Here is a 22436-nt window from a genome sequence, read left to right as displayed (position 1 = left end):
TACCGGGGAAAGAGCTGCAGACCTAAGTGGGCTTACTGAATCTGCAGTCATCAGCCTTTTGCCATAAGCTTCGAAAAGAGTGAAGGAATACACCTCAACAAAAAAGAGCATTAGAGAAATTGTGGTTGCCTAGAAGCTGCTGATATTCACATTCCCATCAAGTCTGATCACTTGTGGTTTGATAAGAGTAGTTGTTCTGCAACATGTGGAGGCTGGAAGATCTCCCACCCATGAAGGTGGGAGATACTTGTTGTTCAGTCTCTTAAGAAGTAGACACCAGGCCCCTGCAAGTGTTGTATAGATCTCAGGAAACAGATCCCCTGGGGATCACAACCAGACAGTGAAGACATCTGCCCTTGCGCTTTGCTACTCTGTTGCTGAATATGCATGCCCAGTGTGGAATACAACTCACCACATTAAAACCATGTGGCTCTTAATGAGACATGCTGCTTATAACAGGATGTCTACGCGCCACACCACTAGAGAAATTATACTGTTTAGCCAGTATTGCACTACCTGACATCTGTCAGGAAGTTGCAGCCAACAATGAAAGGACCAAGGCAGTGACATCTCCCTCTGTTGGGTTATCAGCCAGCATGCCAATGTCTCAAATCAAGAAGTCACTTCCTGAGATCTACAGAGAACAGAACACAAGAACACCTCAGCAAGCGAGAGTCCAAAAGTGGCAGGCTAAACCCCAGAACCTCAGTCCATGGCTGATACCGAATGAGAGACTCCCTCCTGGACACAAAAAAGCTGGGAGACTTGGAAGGCACTGACTGCGCTCTGACACCACAAGATGCAAAGCTAATCTTAAGAAATAGGGCTACAAAGTGAAGCCCACGACATGCAAGTGTGAAGAAGAGCAAACCACAGACCACCTACTGCAATGCAACCTGAGCCCTTCCACATGCGCAATGGAGGACCTCCTCACAGCATCACCAGAGCCATTCCCAGGTGGTCAGCTTCTAGTCAAAGGAAATTTAGCACAATGCCATGTTTTCAACTTTGTGGGGTTTTTAATAGATTATAACTGTATTCTCAATTCACTTCTGACACAATAAATAAGGAAGGAACGAAGCAGGTGCTGGGGAAGAGGGACAGCTAGGTTTTGTGGGGCGCAGCTTGCCCTGGGTCCATTCTTACAAGCTGGCCTGTGCCTTTCAGGGGGCAGTTGTGTCCCCATCACCTTGAGAAAAGTTTAACTAGTATGTGTGTGTGTGTATATATATAGCACACAACCTATGGCTCTCCAGATGTTTGGGACTCCCAACTCCCAGAAGCCCTAGCCCAAGTATGGACAAACTTCAGCCCTCCAGGTGTTTTGGACTTCAACTCCCAGAAATCCCAGCTAGCTTACTGGCTGTTAGGAATTGTGGGAGTTGAAGTCCAAAGTATCTGGAGAGCCAAAGTTTGCCCATGCCTGCCTTAGCCACAGGTTGTGTCGGTCACATAGCATGGGGACGGCTACATGATTTCTTTCTCTCTTTTTAAATCTCAAGCTGCAAAACACTTTTAGGCAACCTTGACAATGCGCCACAACAAGAGAAGGTAGATGGGCCTTAGTATTAGCCCAAATGGGATGACTAGGAAAAGGACCTGCATAATATTTCCTCTTCAGTATTGTCGCCCTTAGGAAGTGAAAGCCTCTACCCACAGCTGAGGCAGACTTATGTATGAAGCAAGATTGGGTGCATTATCACACCCTGACCTACAAGAAGCACTGCCTGAATATCAAGCAAAAAGTGGGCGCTAGAAACAATATCATGCGAAAGGTGACTGGCACAACCTGGGGATCACAACCAAACACAGTGAAGACAACCGCCCTTGCGCTATGCTACTCTGCTGCTGAGTATGCATGCCCAGTGTGGAATACATCTCACCACACTAAAACAGTGGATGTGGCTCTTAATTAGACATGCCGCATTATCATGGGGTGTCTGCGCCCTACACTACTGGAGAAATTACACTGCTTAGCCGGTATTGCACCACCTGACATCCGCCAGGAAGTAGCAGCCAATAGTGAAAGGACCAAGGCAGAGACATCTCCAGCTCATCCCTTGTTTGGGCATCAGCCAGCACGCTAACGACTTAAATCAAGAAATAGTTTTCTAAGATCTACAGAGAGACTCGCTGGAACACCTCAGGAAGCGAGAGTCCAAAAGTGGCAGGCTCAATCAATGGCTGATACCCAATGAGGGACTTCCCCCCTGGGCACACAGAAAACCTGGCGACTTGGAAGGCGCTGAACAGACTGTGCTCTGGGACCCTGAGATGCAGAGCCAACCTTCAGAAATGGGGCTACAAAGTGGAATCCACAACATGCGAGTGTGGAGAAGAGCAAACTACAGACCACCTGCTGCAATGCAACCTGAGCCCTGCTACATGCACAATGGAGGACCTTCTTGCGGCAACACCAGAAGCACTCCAAGTGGCCAGATACTGGTCAAAGGACATTTAATCAACTACCAAGCTTGCAAACTCTGTGTCGTTTGTATGTTTGTTTGTTTGTTCTGTCAAAAATGTAATACAACTGTTCGGTTGCCTGACACAATAAATAAATCACAATTTAAAAATAAATTAAAAGGTAAAGTCTGGACCAGACAGCTTCACATGGAGGGGAGGGCACAATCAGATTTAGCACTTCATTGAGTATTGCCAGCGGACTTTAATTCTGAGGGCAAACTCCTTGGCTCTTAAGTCTTTACTACAGGAGAGACAGCCAAGCACTTTTTAATGGAGCTGATTTATTAACTTCACATACCTACTCAAGCAGCAAAAACATGATAGGGAGAGAAAGAGCTCTCTCCTAGGAGAGACATTTCATACTGTCTTGTCTTAGTTCTGTTTCCATAAAGAACTGCTTAGGCCAAGTTTGACAGAGTTAAGGGGGAAGTGATAAACACAAGCTGTATCACAGTATAGAATTACGTTGTCATCACATTAACTGCTGTGGCATTTTGGGATTTGTAGTTTTATGAGCTCTATCAGCACTATAGAATCATAGAGTTGGAAGAGACCTTGTGAGTCATCCAGTCCAACCCCATTCTGCCAAGAAGCAGGAAAATTGCATTCAAAGCACCCCTGACAGATGGTCATCCAGCCTCTGTTCAAAAGCCTCCAAAGAAGGAGACTCCACCACACTCCAGGGCAGAAAGTTCCACTGCTAAACAGCTCTCACAGTTAGGAAGTTATTGTTCCACATCCTAGTCTCCAGGGCAGCAGAAAACAAGCTTGCTCCCTCCTCCGTATGACTTCCCCTCATATCTTGTCTTCCCTCATATCTTGCCATCATGTCTTCTCTCAGTCTTCTTTTCTGCAGGCTAAACATGCCCAGCTCTTTAAGCCATTTCTCATAGGGCTTGTTCTCCAGACCCTTTTAGTCATTTCTCATAGGGCTTGTTCTCCAGATCATTTTAGTCGCCCTCCTCTGGACACATTCCAGCTTGTCAACATCTCCCATCAATTGCAGTGCCCAGAATTGGAAACAATGTGATTCCAGGTGTAGTCTGACCAAGGCGGTAGAATGACTTCCCTGGATCTAGACACCAGACTCCTATTTATGCAGGCCAAAACCCCATTGATGTTTAAAGTTACCACACATGACATTGTTGGCTCACATTTAACTTATTGTTCACAAGGCTGTCAAGATCTTTTTCATACGTACCGCTGTTGAGCCAGGTATTCCCCATTCTGTATCTATGACAAGCTACAAATTACAGGATTCAATACAATGGAGCTATGGTAGTTAAAGTACTATCAAGCTATAATTCTACAGTGTGTATGGTCCCTGAACTTGTGTACAGCAGTTTGAAACTGTTTTATCAACCATAACATCTGTTGAGGTCCTTAGTAATCTCAGAAGTGTGGTTCAAGCAAAAGCACTAGAGCTCTCAGAAAATTCTAATTATCTCACCAAAATCCAAAGATAGTCATGAAGGATGTAGATGTGTCTGGGGAGAGAAAATGGGATTAATCCTGACTATGTATTGCAAAAAGGTCTAAGCAAGATTTCACATGAGTATGTTTCATCTAAATAACAGGAGACCCCGGTTGTGCAATGGGTAAATCCCTTGTGCCAGCAGGACTGCTGACCAAAACGTCGACAGTTCAAATCCAGGGAGCGGGATGAGTTCCCAACTGTCAGCTTCAGCTTCTCATGCGGGGACACAAGAGAAGCCTCGCACAGGAAGGTAAAACACCCAGGCATCCCCTGCTCAACGTCCTTGCAAATGGCCAATTCTCTCACACCAGAAGTGACTTGCAGTTTCTCAAGTCGCTCCTGACACACCCAAAAATAACATTGTGAGATAAAGAGCACATGTGTGGATCTCCAGAATAACATTTTTAAATTTATTTACGACATTTATATGCCGCCCTTCTCACTCCGAAGGGGACTCAGAGCGGCTTACAAGATATATATAAATACAATAACATCAGAAAGAACAGAAACAAATTTGGGAACTCTGTGATCTTTTCAATCAATCTGGAGGTACCCCTTGAGAGTGCAAAGAGGACAAGCGAGAATCAAAAAAATCCCAGGTAAGTCTGGAAGCTGAAGCGCTGCAGAGAGAACCAAGAATATGGAGCATATGAATATCAAGAGCATAAAGAGCATTCTTTAAGGGAAATTGATGGGATAGAGCAAGAAGATGAAAATGCCTGGATTCCTGCTGTTAATAAGTGACATCTCCTTAGCAGGTTCACTACTGTACCAAGCCAGCTCTTCTCCTCATTGGCTCCCAAACCTGCTGAAGCAGCACCTAGTTGGGCTGGTGTTGTACTTATCCCTTTGCCCTCCTGGTCTTCCCTGGATGCTCCCCTCCCCCCCCCCCTCACTCCATACCAAACACTATGGGATAGGCACCAGATGTGGCATTCTCAGACGTGTCACTGTGCCCTTCAGACAGATCTGGCGGCATGCTGAAATGGGCCCCCCGCTTCTTGCACCGTTGGGCAATAGCCCTTGGGACTCCTCAACCTTCTGCCTGGAAATCTTCACTTCCCAGGATGGGCCCCAAAACTGTTACAAAGAGCCCTCCACATCTATCACTAAATTTGGATGATGGGAAGGTTTTCCGCCTCAAAAGCAATTGGGAACTGGCCCGTGGATTGCTGGTGTTCCTGCTCTGCTCTTCTCCAAGGCTGGTTCAGAAAGCACCCATGGTGAGAAATTGAGACTTTGAATCCACCCAATTCCCCTTCTCCATCATAGCTATCTTTTGGGGCAGATTGGATTGTGTTCTTAGACAATTTTAGATTCATTGTTAAGGAGCAGGCTTCCATAGATGGGGATATGCATCATGGACCCCAGAAGAGAAAAGTTCAAGCTCCCCTAAGACTAGATCCCTTCCCCATCCAATGACCTGGCCAAATCAAAGCTCTATGTAGTTCAGCCTGCTCATGAATTGGCAATCATAAGTGTGCTAAATAAACACTGTCATTGATTCTATATACCCTAAAGCCACCAGATCCTATAGGAGCCCCCAGTGGCAGGACTGAAGACTGACAGGTCAGAGGTTCGAATCTGAGGAGAGCACGGATGAGCTCCCTCTGTCAGTTCCAGTTTACCCTGTGGGGGCATGACAAAAGCCTCCCACAAGGGTGGTAAAACATCAAAACATCCGGCCGTCCCCCAGGCAATGTCTTTGCAGATGACCAATTCTCTCACACCAGAAGCAACTTGCAGTTTCTCAAGTCGGTCCTGACACACAAAAAACAAAAACAAAACCCAGATTCCATCTCTAATTGGAAGATAAGCAAAGTCAGAGACTCCCAATGAATGTCAGATTATATTTAAGCAGTAGGAACTGGAAAAACCACCTGTATGCTTTGCCAAAGAATGCTTTGTGGATTTCATGGGGTGGCTGTAAGTCCACAGGCGACAGGAAGGAACACACACTGACACTGAGCTTTCACACTATGTAACATGAGTTTTGTTATAAATGCCATTTCCTAATTGTTTCTATCATAAAAACTTGGATTTTTTTTATTAAACTGCAAAAACAAAGGACTTCCTGCAGCACATTTTGCTATAGTTTTTTAATGAATATCTTATCAAATGTCTAGTGAAGAGTAGAAATATCACACTGGAAACAAAGATCCGCATAGTTATAGCAATTGTATTCCCTGTAGTAACCTACGGATGTGAGAGCTGGACCATAGGAAGGCTGAGTGAAGGAAGATAGACGCTTTTGAACTGTGGTGTTCGAAGAAAATTTCAAGAGTGCCTTGGACCGCAAGAAGATCAAACTAGTCCATACTCCAGGAAATAAAGCCCGGCTGCTCACTGAAGGGAAAGATAGTAGAGGCAAAGATGAAGCCCTTTGGCCACATCATGAGAAGACAGGAAAGCTTGGAGAAAACAATGCTGCTTGGGGAAATGGAAGGAAAAAGGAAGAGGGGCTGACCAAGGGCAAGATGGATGGAATGGATCCTTGAAGTGATTGGCTTGACTCTGAAGGAGCTGTGGGTGGTGACAGCTGACAGGGAGCTCTGGTGTGGACTGATCCGTGAGGTCACGAAGAGTCGGAAGCAACTGAACGAGTAAACAACAACATCGAATGTCAACCAATTCAACATAGTTTGTGGCAGCCATAAAAACAAGGATAACAACTACCTTCAAAGTGAGTGCCACACAAACAGGAAACAACACTTTCAAATCAGGAACAGAAAAATTTTCGAATGTTGTTACATTGTATAATAAAGGCTGCCTGTAATCTATCGTGTGCACCCCTTCGTGGGAAGTAAGCTACACTAACTACATGGAAGGGACTTTGAGTTACATGTTGCTCTTATTGGCATCTAAGTATTTAAGAATGTTTTAATTATAATGCATGGGAAAATTAAATTGCCCTCCACCTCAAGGTATCTGCAAGTAGAAAAAATTAAAAACAAATTGCTTGCCAAATATTGAGCTCAAATATTGAGCTTGGGGAGATATACTATCCTAAAATCTTTTGCTCGTGGTACCCTTTGAGCCAAGCTGTGGCACAGGAATCCTGCTGGCGCACAAGTTTTAACTATGTAATCTTTGCCATCATGTTTTTAGGCCACAGCTTCTTGAATCCTCCAGCCACATTGAATGGTGGTCACGTTGCCTCATGGGTTCTGGAAGTTATAGTCTAAAATAGGATTTACCCCTCTGATTTCATAATAGATGAACATGGATACTGCTCTAGGATTTTCTTCTCACTGTGTATTTCTCTCTGCCCCTTCAAGCTTCTTTCCATCTCCCGACGGATTTTGGGGCAACGGCTATGGAGCTCAATCCTCCGACTCACACTGTATGGACAGTTTGTAGCCGGCGAAACCCAAGGAGAGATCAAGGAAACATTGCAACGGCTGCAGGGTTTGGGGGTCCGCCCTCTCCTCGCAGTCCCTATAGAGGAAGATGTGGGGCAGGCAAGGGATGGGTGAGTATTGGGTGAACGGAGAACAGGACCGAGGTTTGGACAGCAGGCAAGTAATTGTGCTCTAGTACATAAAGGAAGAGGATTGCAAGAAGTTCAGGACTCTATAGATGTCCTGAATAACTGAGAATTAATAGGTAGAAGGGAATATGACATTTTAGTCATTCCTGACTTTAGATTTGTCAGCATTTTAGTCATGAGGAAGTTCTCCCCAGCTTCTTAAGTTCTTAATATAGGAAAGAAAATCCTTAGTATAGTGTGATGGTTCTAGGGCTCTGGGAGACCAGGGTTCAAATCCCAGTTCAGCCATTAAAATCTACTAGTTGAATTTGGGCAAGTCATACTTTCTTAGAAAGACGGTAACAAATCTTCTATGAAGACTTGCTAAGAAACCCATCTGGTAGCTTCACTTTAGGACTGCCATAAACTGGAATAAATTTGACACACAACAACAACAAAAACAACAACAGAAAAAGGGAAATTAATTGATTAATTTGGGATAATTAGGAGATGTGACTAGTGTACCCTTACCCAAACCAAGTCAATCAGTCTTGGATTATTTGATGACAATAGAAAACTAAGTTACTCATTTCAATAGAAAACTATATTGAAATAAGTAACTTCTGTGAATATGTATTGTCGAAGGCTTTTCATGGCTGGAATCACTGGGTTGTTGTAGGTTCTTTGGGTTGTATGGCCATGTTTTAGAAGCATTTTCACCTGATGTTTCGCTACATCTATGGCAGGCAATTCAGAGGTTTGTGAGGTTTGTTGGAAACTGGAAAATTGGGTTTATATATCTGCGGAAGGTCCAGGGTGAGAGAAAGAACTCTCGTTTGTTGCCTGAATGTTTTTGGTATTTTACCATCCTTGTGGCAGGCTTCTCTCATGTCCCCACATTGGGAACTGGAGCTGACAGAGGGAGCTCAACCCACTCTACCCGGATTTGAACCCTGACCTATCAGTCATCAGTCCTGCCAGCACAAGAGTTTAACCCACATTGCCATTGAGGGCTCTAAACATGATGAGACCATGTCAAAGTTGAGAATCAGTAGCATTATTGGAAAAAGTGCATTGTTCTAAAATAATTTGTTTTGTTTTCTTATATAGTATTTCTTCAATTCTATGACAGACTCCCCCCACCAGGCATGTAGCCAGGGTGGGGGTGGGGGGCTTGAGGGGCTTCAGCCCCCCCCCCGAAATTCTCATGGTGATTCATGAAAAGGCCTTACTGGTGCATTATTTAAACTGTTATGTTTATTCATATCATGTTCTGATCACCATACTCAATATATGGGGGTATTGGGGTATTTATTTATTTATTTATTTATTTGCTTTATTTGTATACCGCTCTTCTCAGCCCTTAGGCGACTCATACAACGATACAAACGGTTTGCTAGGGTAGACCCTCTTTCACTCAGACTCAGCCCCCCTCCCACAACAAACTCAGCCCCCCCCCCCAAAATCGAAATCCTGGCTACGGGCCTGACCCCCACCTCCTGATATAAGCATCTCTAATAATGGGGTATGTCTTAAAATCATGGGTGTATCTTATGTATTTTTGGAATGGTAGTGATAGTACTGAAATTAGTGTGCATCTTATGATTGAGGCCAGCTTAGAATTGAACAAATACAGTATGTAAAAGTCTATCATTTGTGCATGAATCAAGAACTGTGTATATATCTGTAGAAAATACATTCCCAGATTTTTGCATGGACACACAAAACTGTGGATAATAGTGAAACCTATTGAAATGAAGGACTTCCAGCCCAAGAATACTATAGAGCCATGCTAGAGAAGGATATATTTTGTCCAACATGGATAAATCACAGTGAATACATAAAATCTTGAATAGCTCCTTAAAGTTTCAAACTGAAAGCCTAATGAGATTAACCTCTAATGGAAGTAACTTTTGATGGACCTTGAGAGGAGAAACTTTCCTCATTGGTTATGCCAGGCTAGGGTTAGTGAAAGGTACTAAGTGGAATATAAAATCTGATTTTGGTGCCTGATGGACATTGGAAAAGTTGGAAGACATTGCTCTCCATGTAGAGTTCCTGCTGAGTGCTTGGGGGAGACTCCAGAGTGATGGAAACTCTCTTTCTGTGTCTTAACCAGAGAAGAGTGGTATGAGAAGAATACCCACTCCATGCTGACCTGCCTGGATCTGTCGGTGAGGGGTGCTACAAATCCCATGATGCAGCTCAAGGTGACAGCATTGATGGCGGCTGAGCTGTGCGTAAGTATTTTTAACAGTAGGGAGAAGGACCACTAAGATTGTATGGCTGGAGAGAGGAAACGTTGACCGATAAGTACGAATGGGAGACAGTATTGCCAAGTTTTCAAAACATAAGGAACAATCAAAATCAACAATATGCAGTATTGACTATCAGGAAATGGCTATAACTAACTCTTGTTATCTGATAGGATTTAGTTTCAGGATCCCATAGATGTGAAAGTCCATAGATGCCCAAGTCCCATTATATACTTACTTACTTACTTACTTACTTACTTACTTAGGCAATCCTTCATTGTCTGGATAAGATTGTCCTCCACCGGTGTCCTGGCGGTGGGTACATAGGTGACTGTGGTTCTTGACCTGCATGTTTTCCCGCAGTGAGGGCAACGGTTTCCAGGTGGAAGGTGAACCATGGGTACAAATGTAATGTATTTAAAAAACAAACTCGCATGTCATGGACTCCACTTTGTGGCCCCATTTCTTAAGGTTGGCTCTGCATCTCATGGTGCCAAAGTGCAGTCTGTTCAGCGCCTTCCAAGTCGCCCAATCTTTTGTGTCCCTAGGAGGGAGTCTTTCATTTGGTATTGACCATGGATTGAGTTTCCAGGTTTTAGCCTGCCACTTTTGGACTCTCGCTTGCTGAAATGTTCCTGCGAGTATCTCTGTAGAACTTAAAGAACTATTTCTTGATTTAAGGTATTGGCGTGCTGGCTGATATACAAACAGGGGATGGGCCGGAGGTGTCAATGCCTTGGTCTTTTGACTACTGACTGCTACTTCCTGGTGGATGTCAGGTGGTGCAATACCAGCTAAGCAGTGTAATTTCTTCAGTGGTGTAGGTTGCAGATACCCTGTGATAATGTGGCATGTCTCATTAAGAGCCACATCCATAGTGAGATGCATTCCACACTGCATAGTGAGATGCATTCCACACTGGGCATGTGTACTCAGCAACAGAATAGCAAAGCGCAAGGGCAGATGTCTTCATTGTGTCTGGTTGTGATCCCCAGGTTGCATCAGAACGATGGTGTATCACAGGTATGGGCAAACTTTGGCACTCCAGGTGTTTTGAACTCCAATTCCCACAATTCCTGACACCGGTAGGTTGTTAGGAATTGTGGGAGTTGAAGTCCAAAACACACAGAGGAAGCAGGCCATTTTTATCCCATGTATCATTTTTAATTTTTTTCAAACATCCCAAATTCCCTGAAATGAAAACAAAGCACTTCAGAGAAAAGGTTGTAGTTCAGCCAACATGCTGTTCTGGTGTTTTTCTACTTGCAGGGAGGGCTTTTTTAAAATAAAGAATGAGAATATGTAGAAACATGAGCATCTACCTATAACTTAAAAATAGTATACTCTACCAGGAATAAATGAAATTATATTTGGGGATGCTCTTTTATTTCTCTTCTCTACAGAAAACCATTACTTTACATCTACAAGAACAAAGCGGAAAGTTGGATCTGAGCTTAGAAAGAGTGGTGTCTGCCATGAAAGGAGAAGTGAGTCTCTTTTTCCCCCTCTGCTCTCCCATTCCCCCATTCGTCTTGGCTACCCAAATTTCTTTTGTAAATTGGATACTTAAATATAATTTAAAATGTGTCTTTTTTCTCTTCTACCACCAGGACCTTAATTTTGGCTGCCTGACCCAAGAAGAGAACCAGCATTTCCAAAGATCTTTGCGTCGGCTCAATTCCGTAGCACAGGTATTAGGAAAAAACAGTTTGATATTAGAGGTTTACATCTTACTGGGTCATGATAGATATGTCTAAGCTGGGAAGAAGATTTTGCATTTAGATCTGATGTCCAATTTATATTTGAGAGCAAGTCAGATGAAATTACACAGAACTTAACTTTGAGTAGATATCTGTTCTAGAATTCGAATTCACATAGGTTTCGTATAGCAGGTAAATAGGATTTGTACAGTGAACAGTTCCATTTGCTGATTTCTGAAGTCTAAAAGCACAGCAGTAAACAATTGAAAGGCTGGAAACTCTAAAGACATGAAACAAATCCAGAAGTAATTTTCTGGGGAAGAGAGGAAACTAGAGATAACTCTAGGTACGGTAGTTGATTAATCTCGACCCCATGCACAGCAAAAACACTTTTTCTAACTGCCCTGTTCCAAAACTAGAAAGATGCAACTGTTATAACATATCTAGGAATTTCCAGCTGCTCCACCATGACCCTATGGGCACCTTCTGCCAAAGTTAACCATAGAATCATGCTGGAATTCCTACAGTTGCCTTCCAGTGGAAGTTGAGCATAGTGTTGTACTGGAGGAGCTAGTGATTCTTAGATATAAAGGTAAAGGTTTCCCCTTGACATTAAGTCTAGTTGTGCCTGACTCTGGGAGGTGGTGCTCAACCCCATTCCTAAGCCGAAGAGTCAGCATTATCTGTAGACGCCTCCAAGGTAATATGGCGGCATAACTGCATGGAGCGCCTGCTGGAGTGATACCTATTTATCCACTCACGTGTGCATGTTTTCGAACTGCTCGGTTGGCAGAAGCTGGGACTAACAGCAGGAGCTCACCCCACTCCCTGGATTCGAACCGCTGACCTTTCAGTCAGCTAGTTCAGCAGCCACCAGGGGCACCTACATAAAGCATACTAATTAAATCTGCAAACAATCAAATTCACAAAATCAAACCCGCAAATATGGAGGGCTGACTGTATTTCATTGCAATCCTATCTCCTGCTCTAGTACGCTGTGGAAAAAGGAGTGCGTGTTCTGGTGGATGCAGAATATACCTATGTGAACCCTGCCTTGACACTTGTTACATTGGCAATGATGGCTTCCTGGAATACACAGCATCCATGGATATGGAACACATATCAGGCATATCTCAAGGTGGGTCCCCATAATCCTCTTTACTCAGGTGCTCACTTTTCCTTCTTTCCCAGCACATCATAGAAGCATAAATAAATAAATAAATAAATAACCCACTGCAATGTTGCCATCTGGGGGCCCTTCCACACAGCTCTGCATCCCTGAATATCAAGGCAGGAAATCCCACATCTGAGTGTGGACTCAGATAACCCAGTTCAAAGCAGATATTGTGGGATTTTCTGCCTTGATATTCTGGAATATAGGGCTGTGTGAAAATGATAGACTCTGCTTTTCTCTGTTGTACGTGGCCATTTTGCTTTTGACCAGCTCTGTCTTTACTCAGGACACACTAGATCGGTTGACTCGAGATGTGTCCCTCACTGAACACCTGGGTGTCTGTTTTGGAGTGAAGCTGGTACGAGGTGCGTATTTGGAGAAGGAGCGGAATCTGGCAAAGGAAAAGGGGTACCCTGATCTCGTGCAACCCAACTGGGAGGCTACCAATGATAGGTGAGAAAGACTCTGCCCATAGATCTGCTCATCAACTATATGGTCATTGGCTGTGAGGAATGGGAAGTTTCATCTCCCTCATGCTGATTCAGTCTTCATACAGATGTGCTTATGTTGCAGCATATTATAGGAGGTCAGAAAAGTACGGCTTTAATTTCCAGCTGGGACCCTGGAGTGGAGCTGTGTCCAAAAGCATCCAGAGCCCCGATATAGGTGTTGACGGCCTTTTTATACCTTCCAATTGCAAGCAAACAAAGAACATGCATCTACATACATTGACATCATTCTTGGCATCACTTTAGCATCACAGGAATATCAAATTCTATCTTCCAACATACAAAATGCATGTTTCTGTGTATTTCTTTCTAGCAGCAGCATACAGCTTACATTCATCAATCAAGGGGCCTACTTTGACCTGTCATGAGGCTCCTTACTTTTTACTTATCTCTGTTGCTACTAGGACAGAATGTTCCCCCACCTGCCCGTGCCTTGGACACAGATCTCCTTCAACATTCTTTCTAATACAGAGAGAACTTGATTTTTCTATACATTTCAGTGCTTGTAAAGTGCATACAATTTATACATAAATCAATATTTACATTTCCAATATCTCCTCATCACTTATGGAGCCAAGACTAAACCACGGCCACACAATAGAGAGGAAATAAAGACAATTGAGTTTTTCAGGGATGTGAAAGCTCTCAGAAAAACAGACATGGCAAGAACACCAAAAACAGCCCAATGATCATTGAACTGTTGAAAATAGCAACCTTCTATAAGCCTCCTATACTAGCAATTGAAATAACACTTCTGAAATTCTGCTGGTTTTGTGCATTGGCATATCTCCTAACAGTTCAAAGAGATACCCAGGGAATTCAGTTTAACAGCTGAGAAACCAAAATTGCCTTGCATGTATATTAGTGGATATTATTTACCACTAAGGAGAAGGTTGACTCAAGTGAGTTTTTAACTCTTCTCAGGAAGATGGTACTTTACAAAAGGTTATGATCTCTAATAAGGTCATGCCTTTCCAAAAAGCTATGAATGCCATTTTCCAAAATCAATGGCACAAAATGTGAACGAACTAATTTGGAGGGCAAAGAAAAAACTGAGGGAAAGGGGTAGTAAAATGAAATGACAGAAGAAGGAGGAGGCGGAGGAGGTTCCAATGCTGACAAGTGTTCAAACAAAGGAAAAAGAAGATGAAATATTGAGGCTCACAAATTGAGATTCAGTTAGAATGTCTGGTGAAGAAAAAAAAACAGATGTGGTTCCAGTGGAGAATCTGGAGTGGATGGCATTTTCTTTGTTCATTTCCTATTGACAGTCTTCCTTCCCTTTTTGATGCCTGCTCTCTTTTTTTCCTTATGACACAGTTACCAACGCTGTTTAGATTTCGGTTTGGATCAAGTGTCTAAAGCCAGAGGGAGCTTTGAGCTGATTGTGGCGACACATAACGAAGCCTCGGTGATGCACGCTGTCCAAAGGTACAAAAGGGACGGCAGAGAAGGGAGCTGCCTGTCTACCACATATACTCACTTATAAATCCATCTCATGTACAAACTGAGGACAGGTTTTGCAGCCAAAAGTGTGGATTTTGATATGACCCATGGATAAGTCAAGGGTCATATTATGTAAAAAAAAACCATGTGTAACATTTACATGTACATGCTCACAGCCATCACTGATGAATAGGGGTGAATATGTAATTCTTACTAGTCATGAGCCTGGTTACCATTTCATTTGTTTATTTCGTGTTTTCGTACCATTCTACCCCCTCAAGATTGGAAACATCATTGAAACAAAAAAAAGGGGGGGACAACCATTTATTGGGCTAATTTTTGATGCGCCAGCTGTAGGCCCTGCCAGCCAGGATCTACAGCTGAGCGCCAGGTGCTTGGTGTGCTTAGATGTAGGCCGAGGCTGGCAGGGCCTACAGCCAAGTGCCCAGCACCAGGAACTGGGCCCCTTCAGATGTAGGCCCTGGATATATCATTTTTTTTTCTACCTGGTCCATCTCCATTTTGTTTAATTCTTCTTTTTTGCCCTTAACCGGTCCGAAACCCTCTTTGAAGGTGAGAGGGTCGGTATATAAAACCTCGAAATAAATAATAAATAATTAAATTATATATAAATTTGGTTCTTTTTGTTATGTACTGATTTTCCAATTTTTCTATCTCTTTTTCTAAATGTAATTTCCTTTCTTCCTGTTTCTTTCTTACCTTTGATGCTTCTTTTATTATCAGCCCTCTCATCACTGCTTTTATCGTATCCCATAATAAAGCTCTTGATTTCTCTTTATTGTTTAAGTCCCAAATTTCTTGCCACTGTTTTTGCTAATTTATTTACAGTTTCCTCCTGTTTCAGAATACTAGGATTAAATCTCCATCTTTTTATCTGATTGTAATCTTGCTTAATTTCAATTTCTATACTAACTAGCGCATGATCAGTAATCCTTATGTTTCCTATTTCGGTATTTGTAACTTTATCTAACATGTTTTTTGTAATGAACATATAGTCTTGTCTATTCTTGTGTATGTTTTATGCACTTCTGAGAAATATGTGTACCTTCTCTCATCTCCTTTTAGTAATCTCCAAGCATCTCTCAATCCCCATTTGCCCATAGTCCTACTTAACTTTGTCATATTGTTGCTTTTATCTCTAGCTGTTGGGTTAGATTTATCTTTTACCATATCCATTACCATATTCATATCCCCTCCAAAAATTATATATTTTTGTTGCCAGATGTAGGCCCTGGCTGGCAGGGCCTACAGCCAAGTCCTCGATGTTCGTAGATCTGGCTGGCAAGGCCTACAGCCGAGCACCAAACACTGGGCCCGATTGGTTGTAGGCCCTGGCTGGTAGGGCCTACAGCTGAGTGCGCGATGCTCAAAGGCATGGATGACAGGGCCTACAGCTGAGCACCGGACACTGGACCCGTTTGGATGTAGGCCCTGGCTGGCAGGCCCATAGCAAAGCGCTCGATGCTTATAGGCCTACAGCCAAGCGCGTGATGGTTGTAGGCCTGGCTGACAGGGCCTACAGCCAAGCGCCGGACATCGGGCCCGCTTGGATGTAGGTCCTGGCTGGCAGGGCCTACAGCCAAGTGCTCAACACTCATAGGCTCAGCTGGCAGGGCCTGGCGCTTTGCTGCCCAAGGTCCGAAAATCTTTGTTCTTTTCGGACCTTGGGCAGAAAAGCTCATTTGTAAAGGCGCCCGTTTTCAGAAGCAGCGGACAGAAACGGAAGCCGGGCCATACGAATGGGTCAAACAAAAACCGATAGCAATTCCTTACGAATGTATGAGACTAGTTCTTACTAGCTTAGAACTTACAATGTTCTTTCTTTCGAGCACATTAGACTCAGTTGAAATAATTTGGTTGCCTAACACAGATCAACATATAGAAATTCCCCTTGCCCACAAAGATGCCCAAAACTGGGTTGCTGTGTGTTTTCCGGGCTGTATGGCCATGTTCCAGAAGCATACAGCCCAGCAAACTCACAGCAACCCAGTGATTCTGGCCATGAAAGCCTTCAACAACACAATGTCCAAAACTGTTTGGATCATATGGCACATGAAATGAAAATAAGTCCTTCCCCACACCTTTAGCAGTCAAAATATAGTAAGAACAAATTAAATAAATAAGAATTCACTCTTCTTTCAAATTGCTCCCTAATTTGCTAATGGAGACAGCTGCTGCCTCTCTTTCTGATATCAGAGCCTGTTGTATATGAGAGTATTTTTATCTGCATAGTGTAAATGCAAGTAATTGAAACTCTGAGCTGGAGTGGCGAGTGGCTTGTCCAAATGAGTTAATGGCTGAGCTGAAATGTTATCCCATGCCTTCAAGCTTATGCTTTTTACTTCTGCACTTCATCCATAGCCATTAGCAGCCTATGTTTGTTTTAAGGATGGCAGAGATGGGTATCGACAAAGCTGCTGGACCCGTCAGCTTTGGACAGCTTCTGGGCATGTGTGACCAAGTGTCCTTGGCACTTGGTGAGTGTTATTCCTCCCTTTTACCAATTTCCCCTTTCCATTCTTCTTGCAATATGCTTGCATCCTTTCTTTTTATTCTCCCTCCCTTTTAATAACTCCTTTGTGCACACCTAGGTCAGGCGGGCTATGCCATCTACAAATCCATCCCTTATGGATCGGTGGAAGAGGTGATCCCGTACCTGATCCGCCGTGCTCATGAGAACCAGAGTGTCCTGCAAGGCATCAGGAAGGAACGCAATCTGTTACGCTCAGAGCTGCGCAGACGGATCTTGAGAAGGCCTTGAGGAAATCTAAATATTCCCAAAGAAGTATCCCACTTTCCCCCCTCTGTCCAGGACCCACGGACATCCTCTGTCCCAATGTCACTCCAATGTGATCTTCAAAATGTTCATCATTTTGGTTTGCCAGATTCCAAAACAGAAGCTTAGTAATATCATGGGTCTGTTAACTCTAATAAAGGTAAAGGTAAAGGTTTTCTCCTGACATTAAGTCCAGTCGTGTCTGACTCTGGGGGTTGGTGCTCATCTCCATTTCTAAGCCGAAGAGCTGGCATTGTCCATAGACACCTCCAAGGTCATGTGGCCAGCATGACTGCATGGAGCGCCGACCAGCATGACTGCACAGAGTGCCATTCCCATCATAGCAGTACCTATTGATCTATTCACATTTGCATGTTTTCGAACTGCTAGGTTGGCAGAAGCTGGGGCTGATAGTGGAAGCTCACGCCGCTCCCTGGATTTGAACCTGTGACCTTTCAGTCAACAAGTTTAGTAGCTCAGCGGTTTAACCCACTGCGTCACCAGGGGCTCCCCGTTAACTCTAATATACACACATAACTCCAGATAAACTATAATGTACAAACATGCCGGCACAAGAAACCTAGGCAAGGACCAAGCAAGCAAGCAGTGGCATAGTAACACAGGAGCAGACTTGAAATGTTGAAACCCTTTTGGTCAAGTGATGGATTTCAGCTGGGAAGAGAAATGAATGGGTGGCTGACAAGTTTTCAGTATTTTTCTGTATTGTATTTGCTATCTATCAGTTATGGAAGTGGTATCTTACTAGGGTGCATCTATGCTGCAGAGTTAATGAAGTCTGATATCTCTTGCCATGGCTCAATACTATGGAATCATGGGAGTTGTAGCTTTATAAGGCCCTTAGTCTTCTGTGCCATAAAGTGCTGGTGCCTCACCAAACTACAAACCTTTGGCTGTATTGCAAAATTACAAAATGTACAAATTGTATGATGAGTCCCTGATTGTGCAGTGGGTTAAACTGCTGAGCTGCTGAACTTGCTGACCAAAAGGTCAGCGGTTCAAATCCAGAAAGCAGAATGAGCTCCCACTTTTAGCCCCAGCTTCTGCCAACCTAGTAGTTACAAAACATACAAATGTAAGTAGATCAACAGATATAGCTCCAGCACGAAGGCAACAGTGCTCCATGCAGTCATGCTGGCCACATGACCTTGGAGGCGTCTACGGATAATATCAGCTCTTTGGCTTAGAAATTTTGATGAGCACCAACCTCCAGAGTTGGACTCAACTAGACTTAATGTCAGGGTAAACCTTTACCTTTACTTTATGATACTTATATTATTCCTTCAATCTATGAGAAAATAATCTACCTATGAGAAATACATTGAATGGCCATTTGTTTTTGTGGTGTGGGAATCTATTTTTATTCTCTAAGTATTTTTTCTATCTCTAATACTAAGGTTTCAGTTAAAGAAGTAAAGCTCAGGAATACATCAACATATTCCATTAATTGTACACATTTCCCATCTCATAAAATAGCCATTCCGCCAAAGAACTGTGGGATTCGAATTGAGTTTGTGGCATGAGCTTGTGTTTTCATGGCAAATTATTTTTAGCATATAAAGCAGAAAATCCCATAAGCAGTTCTTCCCATTCCAAGCAGCACAACTATAGCAACAAAATGATAGATAAGTAATAACATGTTGCCCTTTCAAGGACCCCAAATTTGTAATCTGAATTGGTTTTGTCGTTTTTTCCTGATGGGAGGGCTGCCTGTTCTAAGGCGCTTTTGTAGCCATTGAAGAACGGCATGTACTGTGTCCATCATTTCTTGCAAAAGTCTCAAATGAGTGAGAGAAGAAAAATCCCCTTATTATAATGATTGGCAATGCATTTAAGTACTGTGAGCTTTGGGTGAGGGAACTGCCAAAACTATCACTGAGTATTCCTTGCCAAATCTATGAAATGCATGGTGTCAACATAAGTCAATACATCAATTTATTGTGGTCCCATAAGTTGTTGAAGGATGGATAGGTGGCCAGAATAAAAACTGGAGACAGTACTATTAATGAAGTATAGCATAGGTTTGCTGTGAGTTTCCCTGGCTGTATGGCCATGTTCCAGAAGCATTCTCTCCTGATGTTTCACCCACATCTATGGCAGGCACCCTCAGAGATTGTGAGGTCTGTCGGAAACTAGGCAAGTGAGGTTATATATCCGTGGAATGTCCAAGGTGGGAGAAAGAAATCTTGTCTGCTTGAGGCAAGGGTGAATGTTGCAATTGGCCACCTTGATTAGCATTAGCCTAGTCAATTATTGTTTTCATGGTTGGTCCTGAAAAGGTCCATTAGTTGTTTTGCTTGCTTGTTTCCATGCTGCAAGTCGCTTCTGGTTGCTTATGGAGTGAGAGAATCAGCCGTCTACGAAGACGTTGCCCAGGGGATGCCCGGATGTCTTGCAATCCTGCGAGGAGGCTTCTCTCATGTCCCCCATAAGCCTAGCCAATTGCAACACTCACACTTTCCTCCAACAGACAAGAGGGCTTTCTCCCACCCTGGACATTATAAACCTCACTTGCCTAGTTTCCAACAGACCTCACAACCTCTGAGGGTGCTTGCCATAGATGTGGGCAAAATGTCAGGAGAGAATACTTCTAGAACACGGCCATACAGCCAGGAAATCTCACAGCAACCCTATGCTATACTTAAGTAATAGTACTGTCTCCAGTTTTTACTCTGGCCACCTGTCCATCCTTCAATGACTTATGGGACCACGATAAATCAACATGGTGACTACTTATGTTGAAATCATGCATTTCATAGATTAGGCCATACAGCCCTGAAAACTCATAGCAACCCAGTCATTCCAGCCATGGAAGCCTTTGACAACACAAGTATAGCATACTTTGATGGACAAGATGTGGAAGCCATCCTATGAGAGTCATGGGTCGATACACACACTCACATGTTTATAATTCTCAGCCATAAAGCGGTAAATCTTCACTAAACAACCAACTCCAGGATTACATAGGATCTGCCCCTAGCAGTCAATAGTGCAATAATTCAGGTAATGTATAAGGGTCCCAGGTTGTGTAACATAGTTTGGTGCTTTCCAATGAAAGACAGATCAGCTGGGAAGAGGGAGGAGCAGTTGGGGCTTTATATAATGGGCTTATGCAGTTTGTGTATTATCGAGCGGCACTCGCACACATAAAGGAAGGAATAACTGGATTACAGCCAGCCATCCGGCCCCAAATTGCCAGAGGCGCTAGACAGGGCAAACGGGATTTTATGGAAGTGCTAGTCAGAAAGCTGTCAAATCTTGGCAATCTCCATAAAGAGGGCTGGGGATCAATAGCTGAGCTGCTCCATTATCTTTTATTATTACATCTGTAGGTGTTTTTGAGTTTTTTGGCGAATGAAACTGGGGAGAGTTGGAAGATGGGTCTCAACAAGCTGACCTCAATTATTTTCCTTCACTCATCTTCTCTATGGCCCCATTTACACTGACCATTTAATGCATATTCTAACCAGTATTGAAGAAAGTGTTTTCGCTGTGCAAATGATTACCATACATAGGAAATCCTTTAACCCAGCATTTCTCAACCTGGGGGTCAGGACCCCTGCAGGGGTCACAAAGGGAAGTCAGAGAGGTTGGTCATGGGGGTCTCTGTGTGGGAAGTTTGGCCCTATTCTATCATTGGTGGAGTTCAAAATGCTCTTTGATTGTAAGTGAACTATAAATCCCAACAACTACAACTCCCAAATGTCAAGGTCTATTTTCCCCAAAGTCCACCAGTAATCACATTTGAGCATATTGAGTATTTGTGTCAAGTTTGTTCCAGATCCACCATTGTTTGAGTCCACAGTGCTCTCTGGAAGTAGGTGAACTACAACCCCAAAACTCAAGGTCAGGCATCCTCAAGCTGCAGCCCTCCAGCTGTTTGGGCCTCCAACTCCCAGAAGCTGTAATAGGCTTGTTCAATCATCGGGAATTCTGGGAGTTGAAGGCCTAAACAGCTGAAGGGCCGCAGTTTGAGGATGCCTGCTCAAGGTCAATGTCCACCAAATCCTTCCTCTATCTTTTCTTGGTCATGGGATTTCTGTGTGCCAAGTTTGGTTCAATTCCATCATTGGTGGAGTTCAGCATGCTCTTTGATTGTAGGTGAACTATAAATCCCAGCAAACTGCAACTCCCAAATGACAAAATCACCACCACCACCCCCCTAACCCCATCAGTATTCAAATTTGGGCATATCGGGTATTTGTGTGAAATTTGGTTCAGTGAATGAAAATACATCCTATATATCAGATACTTACATAACAATTCATAACAGTAGCAAAATAACTGTTATGAAGTAGCAACAAAAATAATTTTATGGTTGGCGGGTCACCACAACATGAGGAACTGTATGAAGGGGTTTAGGAAGGTTGAGAAACACTGCTTTAGCCAATTTGAGTCCCAGATGATGATTACCCAAACGGCAGAGCACTGATGTACATTGAGGACTTTCTTTCGCACTCTTTTGTGGGAGTTTGTTGCCTGGTTGTCACGGTTTGGAAACAACTAAATGATCAGTGTAAATGGGGCCTATCATGCAAGCACTGGACCAGCATCAGAAATCGGCGCAGAAGCAGAACTAATATGTCCGGGAGTGACCTTGGCACATCCTTCGCACTCTGCCGGCTTCGCAGCCCCTGTTCGTCACCAATACCACCCACACTGTCACGGCTTTAGCAACTGCTTTAAACCCCATAGTTTTTAATCTGCAGAGGGTCGTGAGGCAGAAACAAAAGACCTGGGGTTGTAATCCTTTGATTGAGCCACATTAGCCAAGGAATAGCCAGAATTTCCACCTCTCAGCCCTTGCCCCCCTCCTTCTCCAGCTCTTCGGACAATGTGGACCCACGTTAATCCGCTTGAAATTGGCAATCAAATCCAGCTGTTCTCCAGTACCCAGCCCCACTTCCCCTGAGCTTCAGTCCTCATTCCACTCAGGACCCTGTTTTCCTTTTAATCCGTTTATTCCTGCCCATATGTTGCTCTCCGCAGCGGCGATTATAAAGTGGATAAGCGGCTTTTGGCAGAGTTGGATTTGAGCTGTCAGACTGTTTCTCTGACCTCTGCAAATGTCGCCAGACCAGACCCGCTTGCTGTTTGGGCCACAAGAAATGCCAGCACACAGATC

General features: G+C 43.5%; 1 protein-coding gene across 1 annotated transcript; it reads left to right on the top strand.

The window, feature by feature from the left end:
* Nucleotides 1–5010: 5010 nt before the first annotated feature.
* On the top strand, nt 5011–17289 carry PRODH2 (proline dehydrogenase 2). Its single transcript, XM_067470500.1, has 10 exons — nt 5011–5166; nt 7222–7415; nt 9532–9652; nt 11071–11154; nt 11278–11358; nt 12359–12505; nt 12828–12994; nt 14371–14481; nt 16906–16994; nt 17109–17289. Exons 1-10 carry the CDS (start codon nt 5011–5013, stop codon nt 17276–17278), a joined length of 1320 nt encoding a protein of 439 aa, XP_067326601.1. The 3' UTR covers nt 17279–17289.
* Nucleotides 17290–22436: the final 5147 nt, after the last annotated feature.

The sequence above is a fragment of the Anolis sagrei genome, chromosome 6, assembly GCF_037176765.1.
Source record: "Anolis sagrei isolate rAnoSag1 chromosome 6, rAnoSag1.mat, whole genome shotgun sequence".
Lineage (NCBI taxonomy): Eukaryota > Metazoa > Chordata > Lepidosauria > Squamata > Dactyloidae > Anolis > Anolis sagrei.
The sequence above is the reverse complement of the archived record's forward strand: the minus strand, read 5'-3'. Positions and strand labels throughout refer to the sequence as shown.

Bases quoted from the DNA above. Each gene is read 5' to 3' on its own strand.
- PRODH2 (XM_067470500.1), top strand. From the start codon at position 5,011: ATGGGCCCCAAAACTGTTACAAAGAGCCCTCCACATCTATCACTAAAT. The intron at 7,416-9,531 runs GTGAGTATTGGG...TGTCTTAACCAG, and splicing joins GTGGGGCAGGCAAGGGATGG to AGAAGAGTGGTATGAGAAGA. The intron at 11,359-12,358 runs GTATTAGGAAAA...CTCCTGCTCTAG, and splicing joins GGCTCAATTCCGTAGCACAG to TACGCTGTGGAAAAAGGAGT.